Consider the following 12565-nt stretch of genomic DNA (forward strand, 5'->3'; position numbering starts at 1 on the left):
CATGAAAGAGGTTTTGGTTCTCTGCCGATCAGAGAGGTGAAAAATGATATCTCTGTGTGGATTTATGTTGCATTTCTCTTATGGTGAACAAAGCGGAGCATCTTTTCATATGATGAAGGGCTACTTGAATTTATTGTTCTGTGGAGTTATTTTTCATGTTCCTTGTCCATATTTCTGTTAGATTGCTTATCTATTTCTTGTTCAATTCTAGGAGCTCTTCATATCTTAGAAGAATTGTCTCTGTTGTTATTTGAATTGCAAATATGTTTCTCAGATTGTTGTTTTTTTTTTCACTTGTTATGGGTTGTTGCTACTGTTGCCATTCATGGGTTTTTTTCTATGCCATTGAATCTCTCCATCTGTTTTTCTATTCTAAATTTTGGGTCATACTTTAAAAAAAACCTTCCTTACTCACGATTATGAAGGAATTCACTTATGTTTGCATCTAGTTCTTATAAGATTTCAGTTTTCTTTTTCTTTATTAAAGGTTTATTTATTTTTAGAGGGAGGGGAAGGAAAGGGGAAAGAGGGTGAGAAACATCGATGTGTGGTTGCCCCTCACACGCCCCCTACTGGGGACCTGGCCCACAACCCAGGCATGTGCCCTGACTGGGAATCCAACCAGCAACCCTTTGGTTTGCTGGCTGACAATCCACTGAACCACACCGACCAGGGAAGACTTCAGTTTTCTTATATAAAAATATTTGGAGCTTATTTAGGTACATGGCAGGACATTTATATGTAAATTTAATTTTTTCCAGATGGTCAGTTATTTTAACAGAATTTTGTAAAGATTTTATTTATTTTGCCTTTTTTTTTTTTTAGTGAGAGGGGAAGGGAGGAAGAAAGAGAGGGAGAGAAACAGCAATGCACAAGAGATACATCAATTGGCTGCTTCTTGCACACCCCCAACTGGGCACCTGGCCTGCAACACAGGCATGTGCCCTGACTGGGAATCAAACCAGCCACCTTTCGGTTCAACCCATTGAGCCACAGCAACCAGGGTTCAACAGAATTTTTTTAGAAGTCTACTTTTACTTCACTGACTTGAGACACGAGTTTCATCATATGCTAAATTTCTGTGTGTGTTTAGGTCTATTTCTAGGCATTTTCTTTTGCTTCATTGGTTGATGCCTCTGTTCATGAACCAGTAACACATCACTTTAATTATTCCAGCTTTGTGATAGGATTTGATACCTGGAATTGTTGGCTCCCTCTGATTGCCCTTTCTTTTCAGTTTCCATGGCTACTTCTTCTTGTTCTTTGTCACTCTGTATTTTAGAATTAGCATTTAATGTTCCAGAATGCAAAATTATTCATATTTTTGAGATAATATTACATTTATAAATTAACACTAAAGGAATTGACAAGAGATCCAGTCTTTCTGTCTAAGCACATGCTATTTTTTTTGTTTGTTCAAATGTTCTTTTGACCACTTTATGTATGTCTTAATATGTTTAATATATGGATTTTTTATGTTGTAGTATATTGCAAAAATGACCCTAATTCTCCACACCTCCCTGTACCACTGCCCTTTGCAATGTGACTGCAGTTCCTTTCATCAAGAGATGGAGTCTTTCCTGGCCTGTTGATTTTAATGGGTAGAACATGGGGGAAGTAACATTGTACCAGTTCTAACCCTAACCCATGCCGCTACTCTCATTCTTGGACTCCTGCACTGCCACCACATGGACCCGCTCAGGCTAGCCTGCTGGAGGATGAGAGACGTGTCCTCGTTGCCCCACATCCCCAGCTAAGAGAGGCAGAATTCAGCCCCCAGGGGCAGAGCCGTCTAACTACACTTAGCTGATCACAGATGCGGGAGTGAGCCTAGCTGAGACCAGAACAACCACCCAGCTGAGCCCAGCCCAGAATTAGCTCAACAGAATTTTGAGTTAAGTAGTTTCAAGCCACTATGTTTTGAAGGCTCGTGACAAGGCAAAAGCTACCCAGCGCACATAGTTATTTTAAATTTTATTTCTAACTATTTTATCGTTTTGCACAAGGGTCTTTTAAGAGTAAGGAGGGGAGGGAAAGGGTTCAGAGGAATCTCCCATGGCTTGTAATCCAAGGACTTGGGCTGACAGCCAAGAGCTTCCTCACAGGTGTAGTATTTGGGAGGGCGTCTTATCCAGCCCCGTGCCCACCCCCCTCAGTTCCTCCTTGGCCATTGCACCAAGTGACACCATGCCAGCCTTCCAAGGCTTGCTTTTGCCAGTGTCTTCTGAGAATTGCCACCTCTGGGCCACTCTGGGCAATTTCTGTGCCTCCTCTTTTCATCTCACTCAGCATTCGTGCCCCTTCCATCTAGGGCTCCCTCTTGAGGTTGGGGGAGGGGGCGTTTCTGCTACCACTGGATGTATCCAGGATCTGGCACCACTGGGCCTCTGCCCGAGCTCTGTCCCACAGTCTCTCTTATTCTCCTCGTAGGACTCAGGGTGGAGTTCATGTTCACCAGGATGGCCTGACAGTGACTTCTCCAGTCCTCATGTGGGTCCAGGTAAGCATAAGGGTTCCTGTCCCTCTCCTGTCCACAGCCTGTCTTACCTGCAGACCTAGCACAGGAGAGCATCTGTTGAGACCAAGTCCTCACGGGGAAACAAACTCCGCTCAGGTCCTCGGGCCGGCTCCGCCTCAGCTGGTGTGAGCACTCCTGAGCTGAGAGAGCTCGCAAAGGGCTTCTGTGTTGTGGAGTCATAGCGGCCGGGACGTCCAGCCAGTCTTCATCTCTAAAATACCACAGAGCAGGCCTTTCCCAAACACTCTGCAGTCGCCTTTGAACCCTGAGATCCAAACACAGCCTTGGGTTCTTAGTGCTCCATCCCCAGCCCCCGCATCTCCCAGGGCAGGGGCCTCCGGATGGTGGCCCATGACCTGCCCCACCCGGTTCAGACGGATCCCAAGCAGGCCTGCCCATGCAAGACCAATGAGAAAGGAAGGTCTCTGTTGCTAGATCCAGGTGACCGTGGGGCCGCAGGACTGGGGGTGTGGACTCCACAGACAGGCATAATGGGGCTGGGGGCTGCTAGACATACCACAGGGCACCCAAGGCCCTGAAACTGGAGGCCAGCCAAAGGCAGGACCCAGTGTGTCTGTCAGAAGCTTTCCCAGCCCTCCAATACCTGTGTGACCTACCTCCTGTAGTGAATCCTTTCTGTTGAGATAACTAGTGTGATTTCTCTTTGGTCTGTCTGACCCCGACTCATCCTGGAGGATGAGGTTAAGGATGAACGTCCACCAGGCAGGCTGGCTGGAATGTACTTCAGAGGGCTGAGCCAGACAGGGGGGCAGGGATGGGGAGCATGGGGGCAACAGGCAAGAGTTGGTGTCTAGAGATCCCAGGGATGGTGCCGAGACCTTAACTTGGGGAGGTGAGCACTGGGTAGGGAGCCAGGCCTGGGGTTGGGGCCAGGGTGGCTCCTGTAATAATTCTGAGCAGGCCCCAGGACTGGATCTGTTCTAGCTTTGCCAGTCCCTGCTCCAGCTGTTCCACGCTCCCTGCATGAGGTTTGGCAAGCAGGGTTAGAGTTGAGAGCCCTAGCCAGGACCATGAAAGCCATCCCTCTGCACAGGGTGGGTGGCGATGGTGAGGTTGGCCAAAAACTCAGATGGCCTTTCTATCCACAAGGAAATGCCAGCTCGGGGGACTCTAATTCCTGCTGGGAAATCTCAGGGGAGGTATCGAGCCCTCCTGGGTCCTGCCCTTCCCACCCCACAGTGGGGCCTTGCTAGAGAGAAGGTCCTACCAGATGGTGGATGGTGGATGGTGGATGGTGGATGGTGGATGGTGGGGGTTGAGACAAACGGCCACCAGCTGTCCCTGCTCTCTCTCCGACCTTGCTTTCTGGGACTTGGATTGGGCCTGGGGCGCCTTTCTGGTGGGAATCTTCTGCTTTGCTCTCCACTTCTCCATTGCAGAGAAGTGACATCACTAACAGGGTGGGTTGAAAATGCAAATAAAAGAAACCAAAATTTGAGCCGCTTTGTTTTCTCTCTTCCTGAGTGCCTAGGAGTCACAAACCGGAGAAGCAGAAATTAAGGGTTAGTGGTTTGTGCTTTCATACATTTAAAGTGTTTTTAGTATAGTTCGCCTTTTTGTTTGACTGATGCCTCCGTGTTTAATTAATGTGTCAGTTCCTTCTTTGTCGCCCCCACTATGATGACAGGCACTTCCATTTTGGTGTGGGGCTGCCTGGTTTTTATTTCAGTGCAGTCACGGTGGATTCTGTTTTTCTGCTCAGGCTTTGGATAGCATCTTGGAGAAGATGAAGACTTCAGGCTTTGACTTCTCGCGAGTCCTTGCCTTGTCCGGGGCAGGCCAGGTTTGTCTGCAGTGGGCAGCAGGGACCGCGTGAGGGCAGCTGTCCTGGGCAGCGGAGCTGGTGCCAAGGGGCCGGCACCCCACAAGGGAAGGCACTTGGTCTTGAAATCCACAGCGTACATGTTGTTGTTAGTAAAAGCCCCCATCAGCTGTTTTGCCTTGGAGGGTGCATGGCTAGGCTCCTTGCAGAAGGATCTGAGACAGTTCTTTTGATTCGGCACAGTGTAGGGCAGTGGGTGGGGAGGGACCGGATGGAGGGAGTGTTTTTGGGAATTTGTTCTAACGGGGGTGGGTGGGGCCTGAAAGTGCTTTTCTGTTTCCTGGAAGTAGAGCAGAGTCAGAAACGACACTAATAATGATGGCAGTGTTGTTAGTAGAGACATCAGTAATAATAACGAGAATGAACATTGAGCCTATAGCGCGTGCCAGGTGCAGTGCTGGGCCTTTGGTACGAACCGGCTGAGTTCTCATGCCATAGCTACGAGGGGTGAGCACGGGGTTCTGGGCACGCTGCCTGGGTTTGGTCCCCAGTTCTGCCGCTCCCAGCAGTGACCTGGGTGATGTCCACCCAGCTCTGGTGCCTCCTTACCCTCATCTGCCACAGGCTCAATGTGAGTGTTAAATACACAAAATTTAACAGTGCCTGGTACGTACAATCCTGAAGTTTTAGCTACTGTTTTTATTATCATTGCTGTTTACACGGGGACACTTAGGCACAGAGAAGTGATGTCACTTGTCCAAGGTCACATGGCTGCTAGGCGGGGAAATCAGGATCCGATAGTTTCATCCTCAGAACCACTTTGCTCCGTGCTGGGTTAGCCCTTGTTAGACAAAGTTTAGTAATGTTTCTGAAGACACCTCTTCCTCCCCTGACCTGACAGGAATTGGCTGCTTCTGTCCTCGTTAAAATAAGCAGATTTCCTGGGTGACCTTGCCTGCCTCTCACCTGAACCCAGGCCTAGACACCCTCTCCTTCCCAGCATCCTCTTCGCCTCCGTGGTTAGGTGTCTTATGAACACCCAGGCTGAGCACCCATCTACTCCAGACCTCTTCTTTCTCGGGTTCTTTCTCAGGGAACCCAGGGCCACATCCAAGGGTCCCCCCCATGGGTTTGTACATGACTCCTGAATCTACCCCGTCTTCTCCATCTCTGCTTCTGTTGCCCAGGCCCAGTGCCATCATTTTTCCTTGGGCATCTGCCTCAGGCTCCCTGCCTCCCACCTACCTCCCCCCAGGTTCCTCCAGCCCATTCATACCTTCGACTCTGGCCACACCCTGCTCATCTAGAGCCCCTACCACCTCCAGGATAAACCCCAGCCTTCTAAGCCTGGACATCAAGGCCCTGGTGCCGCCACCTTGTCCTCTAGTCTTGTCACCCACCTCCTGTCCCAGCTTCAGGCCCACTGCTTAGAAAGCCACCCTTCCCTACACCTGCCAGGTTCTCTCACCTGTGGTCACCCTCTGCCTGGAGCACACACTCAACTCTGGGATTCTTTCCTAATAGTCACGTCTGCTTCTCCCATTGGTACCCCCAGCTGGTTAGATGCCCCTCCTCTCTGTCCCCGGCCCTATCACTGCACCTCCAGGGTTGAATGAATGGGTAAGTGAACGAATGAGTGAATGTCAGGAAATATTATGAGCAATATATTAAATACGCTTTTATAAAGGCACCAAAATCCAGACCGATCCATCTGTCTTGGAGCCTGCCTACAAATTGTGGGGTGAGCAGGGCGGAGTCCCTCCTTGTTCTGTGGGTGTGAAAAGCAAGGCTCACGAAGAGGGGAAGTTCCGGGGGGTTAAGAAGGGCAAGGGGGGGCCGAGCCCAGATCTCCGGTGTGTGGTCTGGGGTCTTTCTTTGTCTCCAAAAGGCTGTGATGCCAGTACGTGGCCAACAAACATGTACTTGGGTTTCTCCGGACAGCAACATGGAAGTATATACTGGAAAGCCGGGGCCAGTCGGGTGCTGACGAGCCTGTCGCCAGACCTCCCGTTACACGAGCAGCTGCAGGTAACTGGCCAGGTTGGGGAAGGCAGAGAAACTGCTGCAGGGGGGTGGAAGGCCTTGAAGTCTGGGGGTTCGGTGCATCGTCAGGGCCTGGAGGCTGGCTCTGGTGGTGGTCCTGTGAGCACGGTCCGGCCGGTCCCCCTGTGGTGGGCACACCTGCTGTCCGGACAGAGGGTCGGGTGCTAACACCCCTCAGCACCCTGCTTGACTCCGACTCAGTCCCCCCTTAGGATCTCCCCTGGGGCAGGGCACCTCCTCCTGATGCTGGAAGGCCAGCCCTGGCTTCTCTTCTTTGCGGCCCCAAATGCCCCTGCCAGGCTGCATGAGCCCTTTCCTACCCACGTCCAGTGTCCCCTGCCACGCTCGGGCATCCTCACCAGGACCTTCAACGTCAGGCTTGCAGGGAGAGACCCTGGTGGGCTAGATGGAGGCATGGGCGGGAGGGGCTTGCCCAAGATCACATCCAGGGAAGAGGCGTCCACACCTGCTGTCATGGGCAGTGTGACCGCCAGTCCCAGGTCAGCAGGCGGAGCCCCTTCTTTGCAGGCCTGCTTCTCCATCGGCGACTGCCCGGTGTGGATGGACTCCAGCACCACCGCCCAGTGCCGCCAGCTGGAGGCCTCCGTGGGCGGGGCCCAGGCTCTCAGCGGCCTCACCGGCTCCCGCGCCTATGAGGTAGGCAGGCCCCATGGGCTGGGATTGCGTTTGGTCTTGGGAGGAGGGTCTGGTTGCCTCCAGTGCCTTTTCTTGGGACATCGGGGAGGACACAGCTGGCGACTGGCCCCTGTGTGAGTGTCACCCCAGAGGAGCCAGGACTAGACGCTCTGGCCCCTGGTCCTGATCCAGGCTGTCCCACCCTGTGTGCCGCCCGTCGAGCAAGGCGGGCCTCCCCGTGGGTATTCCCAGGTCCAAACTGAGGTGTGAGCACGGCTGTGCCCGTCACGTCGAGCTGAGGTGATGATGGGACACCGGCTTCAGCCTCTCTAATCTGAGGACGAAAGTAGCACTTACATTTTGGGTAGTTTTGAAGCTGAAAGAAATCAGTGCATGTAAGACACAGTGCAGTTCCTGGCAAAGTGGAAAAAAGTTCTTTTTCCTGCTGGCACCAGCTGTGGTCCCACCCCAATGCACAGATGGCTGCCACCCACCCAGTGCCACATTGGGTCATGTGACCCCCCCCCCCCCTGCCGCAGTAGAGGCTTCAGGGCACAGGGCCAACCCTACTGGGGCCACCTGAAGGAAGAAGAAGGTGGGTGGGGCAGATACCTGAGTCCCCTGCATAGGTGCCTGTGGTCACAGTGGCCCCAGGGCTGCGTATGAGGCCCCAGGCCAGGCCTATTCCCTGAGGGCGGTCGGAGACAGCGTCACCTCCGAGGCCTTTTATGGCCTTCGTGGTATGAACTGTTGCCCGGAGCTGTCAAGTGCTGCACTTCGTGCACTTGACAGAGTTAATCATGTAGGGTTTGGGTTTTTAAGAATTTGCCATCTTTTCCCAGCGGTTTACAGGAAACCAGATTGCGAAGATTTACCAGCAGAACCCCGAGGCCTACTCACACACAGAGGTTGGTTAGACATTCCTGCTGGGTTGAAAGTCACCATCGAATTACTGTTGTAATACTTACCTCTAACAGCAAGAAAGCTCATGCGCATTGGTGCAAAAACAATGGTTAGCAGACATTAAAAATGACATAGTCCATGGGCTTTTTTCTCATTTGGGGACAACTTGGTTGCTCCCAAAGAGGAGGGAAAGAATGGAATTGTGGGAAAGAGAAGTCAGGGGATAGAGGTCAGCGTCAGGGTGGGAGCCACAGGGACAGGTGTCTTCCTGGGACCAGCCGAGCGAGAAATCTGGGTGCCCTTTGGGCTCTGTCCCCTCAGTTTCCTGCGTGGTTAACATGGCGTAGCTTCCAGGCTCTCGATTGGCGTGGGGTCAGTGTTTTCTTAGGGAATGTGTAAAGCTGGACTGACGCGTCCCCAGCGGCAGGCTCTTCCACCGGAGGCAGCGTCCCAGGACCCCAGATTTATTTGTTGATCCACTTGCTAGAAGCCAGCACTTAGTGCTGGCGGAGAAGGCGCTCGGTGCCCTCGGTGGCAGTGATTTCCCTCCCTGAGTCATTAGACAGTGGTCAGCTCGTGGTAAACCAAGGGCCCTTTTTAATCTAGGGAGTTTATATCCATTAGTTCTTTAATGACTCAAGGACAAATGAAACAAAGGACAAATGTGGCCTGATGGGGACAGGAGGTGTCATTCTTTTCTGTTCTGTTCGCAGGGTCCGTGATTCCCATGAGGAAGCACAGACCCTTGGCCAACACTTCAGTTCCTCCAGTTCAGGTCTGGGGTCTTTGGCATCCGAGGGGCCAGCTTTCACGGGTTCTTGCTCTGAACCCCCAAAAGTGTCTCTGTTGGCTCAGAGCCCTGTGGCCACACCTCTGACGGCCCTTGGGACTAGGCATGAAAACCTCAGAAGTGGAGGACGGAAGTGCCTCCCTTGGGGCACCATACTCCCCAGATTCCCGGTGGCAAACCCGCTCCCCTGAGCGTGGCGTTTTCACAGGGCCTGTGGCTCCTTGTCTCTGTTGAACTTGACAGTGTTATCATCTGCAGAGTGAGGTGCCACTGCTGTTACTGCTCACAGTTCCCACATTCCTCCCAGTTCAAACCTCTTCTCATTTGTGTGTACGTGTGTGTGAGTGACGCATTCAGTTGCCTAGAGTGCATGGAAGTGAGCCGTATCCTGCTGTTTCCTTCTCTTGCAGAGAATTTCCTTGGTCAGTAGTTTTGCTGCTTCCTTGTTCCTTGGGTCCTACTGCCCCATTGACTACAGTGACGGTGAGTACCAGGAGCGTGCCCAGGCAGCGGGTGCGAGGGCCGTGTGAGCCGCGGCCATCTGGGCGGGTGCCAGTCTTTCAGCTCTATTATCTGTTGCCAAGGAGGGAGAGTATTCGTTATCTTTTGCTGTGCAACAGATGACCACAGCTCGTAGCAGCTGAAGATCACGAGTGTTTCTTATCCCACAGAGTGTCTGAAGGTCAGGAACCTGGGGGCAGCTTAGCTGCGTGGTTCTGGCTCAGGATCTCTGGTGAGGGGCCACACAGCTGGCCACCAGGGCTGTGGTCATCTAAAGCCTTGTCTGGGGCTGGCAGGTCCAGGGTCACACACATGATTTGTTGGCCAGAGGCCTCAGTTTCTCCCCGTGTGGGGCTCCTGTGGGGCTGTTAGTGACAACACCGCCAGATGCCACCAGTAGGGGTTGGGAGAGAGCAGCCCAGCAGAAACTGCAGAGTTCTGCACCTTAATCTTGGGAAGTGACACACGATCACGTCTGCCCCAAGCCACGGGTTGCACAGACCTACCCAGGGACCGGGAGGCAGGGACCTCACAGCGTGAACACCTGGACTCTGGGGAGAGCAGGAGCCATCTTGGAAGTTATTTACTGAAGTTTTCACACTGGGGAACTGATGAGAGTTGTGAATTTCTGGAATGAAAAAAGAAACAACCCCCAAATCAATGGAAATGGTGCCAGGGAAGAAGGAAAGCTGGGTGGAGGTGCCGCAGGAGCTCTCGGGTGAGCCTAGATGAAAAGGAATGACCAGAAGCGGGAGGAAAGTGGAGCACCGGAGCGCAGACCCGTGGACCTGGCCGCAGAAAGAGCTAACACTCTGGGCCCCTTGGAGTTCACCTGAAGTTTTCAGGGAGCGAAAGTGAGGTGACCGAGGAGTGGTCCCCAAGCTTCACTCGCAGTCTGGAGGAGAAGGGGTTTTTACAGCTAATGGCAGAGAACTCGGAGCAGCAGAACCTAAACCCGGCCTCGCCCCGGAGTCTGCCTGCGCTCTCCACGCCTACTGGGGGCTGCTACGTGCTGCTGGGGAGGGCCACCCCATGGCTCCAGTAGGTGTGCCAGAGGGTCACGTTCTTCAACCTCCGCTGGGCCCTCCACGCCGCTCACCTGAGGAGTCATCTCCTAATTTACCAGCTGGCTAACCTCCTCACATGGGCACCTGACTCCATCCCTGTCCCATCCCAACCGTCTGTCTGCCTTCACTGGTGCTCTGGGTCCCCTCCCCTCCCCCACCCTGAGGAAAGCCTGGGGAGGAACTGACGGTTTTAGGAAAGACTCAGTGAGCTGATCTTAGTGAGGAGCGTGAGAAAGAGGAGCCTGAGAACTCTGCTCGAAGGCGGGTGCGATTGGGGAGTCCCTGCAGCCTGGCCCACATCAGCAACAGGCGGCCTCCGAGCAGAACCTGGACCCGCAGGGGGCACGAAGGGCGGATCCTTGTCAACATACGCTGGTGGTTCCCTCCCGGGGCCAGGTCTCAGAGCGGCAGCTCTGCAGGCTAACCGGTATTCCAGCCGGTGGGGAGATACTCGGGGGGCCTGGCGGGGGCCACGTGTTTCCTTGGGCCCCGCTGGTCCTGAGGTTCCGGCGTGACCCGGGCACATGGTACACGTTCCGCTGGCACAGGTTTGCTGCAAGAGAATGAGCTGCTCTCTGCCGGGGTTGTGCATGTCTCCAAGATGTTTCTTATTTCCCTTCTTCCTTAGGCTCTGGAATGAATTTGTTGCATATCCGGGACAAAGTCTGGTCCCAGGCTTGCCTCCGTGCCTGTGCACCTCGCTTAGAGGAGAAGCTTGGCCCCCCGGTACCGTCGTGCTCTGTCGTGGTAGGTCCTCCTTCCAGTGACGCGGCCGCTTTGAGAGCTGGCAGCCACGGGGAAGCAGTGCAGTGCAACACGCTCATTCGTACACGGAGCCTTCAGTCCAGTATAAGACAGGTCAAGTCTGCATCAGTGCCCTGCACTTAGTAGGCACTTGGGTGCAGTTGTAGATCACTGCCTGTTGGCAGTGGAGGGGGGTGTTTAGAAAATTCCACTAGAAACCTGTAGGAAAAAAATGAAAACAACGTTTTGGGTGATTTCCAAAGGTACACCTTTGGGAAAAAAAGCAATTCTGGGGTTAGGGACCAGAAATGGAGCTAAGCAGGAAGGCTGGAGAAAACACAAGCACCAGTGAGCCAGACACAGGCCCGGACGGGACCCTGGCTCAGCCACTGACCAGCTCTGAGACTTTATTCTGTGCCTCAATCTCCTTGTCATTTCCATTGTTCCTGGAACAGTTAGAATAGTAGTACTTTCTGTCTTGTTGGGCTGTTGGGTCAAATGAATGAGTTGATACCTTTAGAATGTTTAAGATACTTGGGATAGTGCCTGGTCCCACTGTAAAAGGGAAAACGTTTAAGCATTAGGCTGATGCCCCATTCAGAACAGACATGGCTGTGAGTGTCCTGCTGTCCCTAGTTGGCTGGCTCAGTTCTTGGCTGCTCTGGGGACAGTGGAGTTGAGAGAGACCCGGGCCGTGTCCACACGGCCCTTTGGTGAGGAGCAGAGGCTACACAGCTAGAAATCCTGGGTGGGACAGAGAGAAAGGAGGAGGGTCCCCAGGCCTGGGGAGAGACAGGGAGCTGGGAGTGGTGGGCCAGGAGGAGACCCGAATTATCACGGGCCCTCCCTCTTGGGATTCCCAGCCACAGAGGCACTCGTCCAAGATCAACACTGACAAGCTGGAAACAGCCTTTGCCATCAGGAGTACCTGAGTACCTTGTGGCAAAGCCACACCCTCGCCAACCAGAGGGCACCTTGAGGCCAGCACCCACAGCGGAAGGAAGGACCCAGGCAGGGCACCACCCAGCAGAAAGGCAGAGGGAGGGCGAACAGAACACAGACCAGCCGCTGGGGCTGGTGGTCCATGCATCGCTGTTATTTCCCATGAGATGGAGAGCGGTGTCTTGTCCGTGGCAGCAGGCCTCGGGGCCACAAACACGGGCCTCCAAGGGGTGCCTGTGTGGAGACTGGCAGCTGGGGACACGGGAAAGGACTGATTCTGGAATGGTTCTGGGTTTTCCGTTGTAACGTATGCACCGCGTGATGGTGATGGGGAAAACAAGCAAAATCCATTTTTTAAAAATATTTGCATTGATCGATTTTAGGGAGAGAGAAGAAGGAGAGGAAAAGAACATGAACTTGTTATTCCATTTATTTATGCATTTATTGGTTGCTTCTAGTATGTGCCCTGACTGGGGATTGAACCCTCAGCCTCGGCGTATCGGGACGGTGTTCTAAGCAACCGAGCTACCCGGCCACAGCAGCAACATCCACTTCTATCATCTATTTTGGGGGGAGGTAGTGTCCAGGAAGGTACCTGGTGACGGGTTGTATCAGACACTCCTCTGGCCCCACCTTGC

General features: G+C 53.2%; 1 protein-coding gene across 4 annotated transcripts in view; it reads left to right on the top strand.

Moving 5' to 3' along the window:
- Positions 1-12565, top strand: part of XYLB (xylulokinase) — a 37785-nt gene that overhangs the window by 2875 nt on the left and 22345 nt on the right. For all 4 annotated transcript variants that reach the window (XM_053669235.1, XM_037148209.2, XM_053669234.1 and 1 more), the window contains exons 3-9: positions 2431-2500; positions 4242-4322; positions 6243-6329; positions 6873-7001; positions 7823-7888; positions 9084-9156; positions 10870-10988. In XM_053669235.1, coding sequence (XP_053525210.1) covers positions 2431-2500; positions 4242-4322; positions 6243-6329; positions 6873-7001; positions 7823-7888; positions 9084-9156; positions 10870-10988 — 625 coding nt within the window. The remainder of the gene's footprint in view (positions 1-2430; positions 2501-4241; positions 4323-6242; positions 6330-6872; positions 7002-7822; positions 7889-9083; positions 9157-10869; positions 10989-12565) is intronic.

This window comes from Artibeus jamaicensis, unplaced genomic scaffold (genome assembly GCF_021234435.1).
Source record: "Artibeus jamaicensis isolate MK-2021 breed Jamaican fruit bat unplaced genomic scaffold, CSHL_Jam_final contig_519, whole genome shotgun sequence".
Classification (NCBI taxonomy): Eukaryota; Metazoa; Chordata; class Mammalia; order Chiroptera; family Phyllostomidae; genus Artibeus; species Artibeus jamaicensis.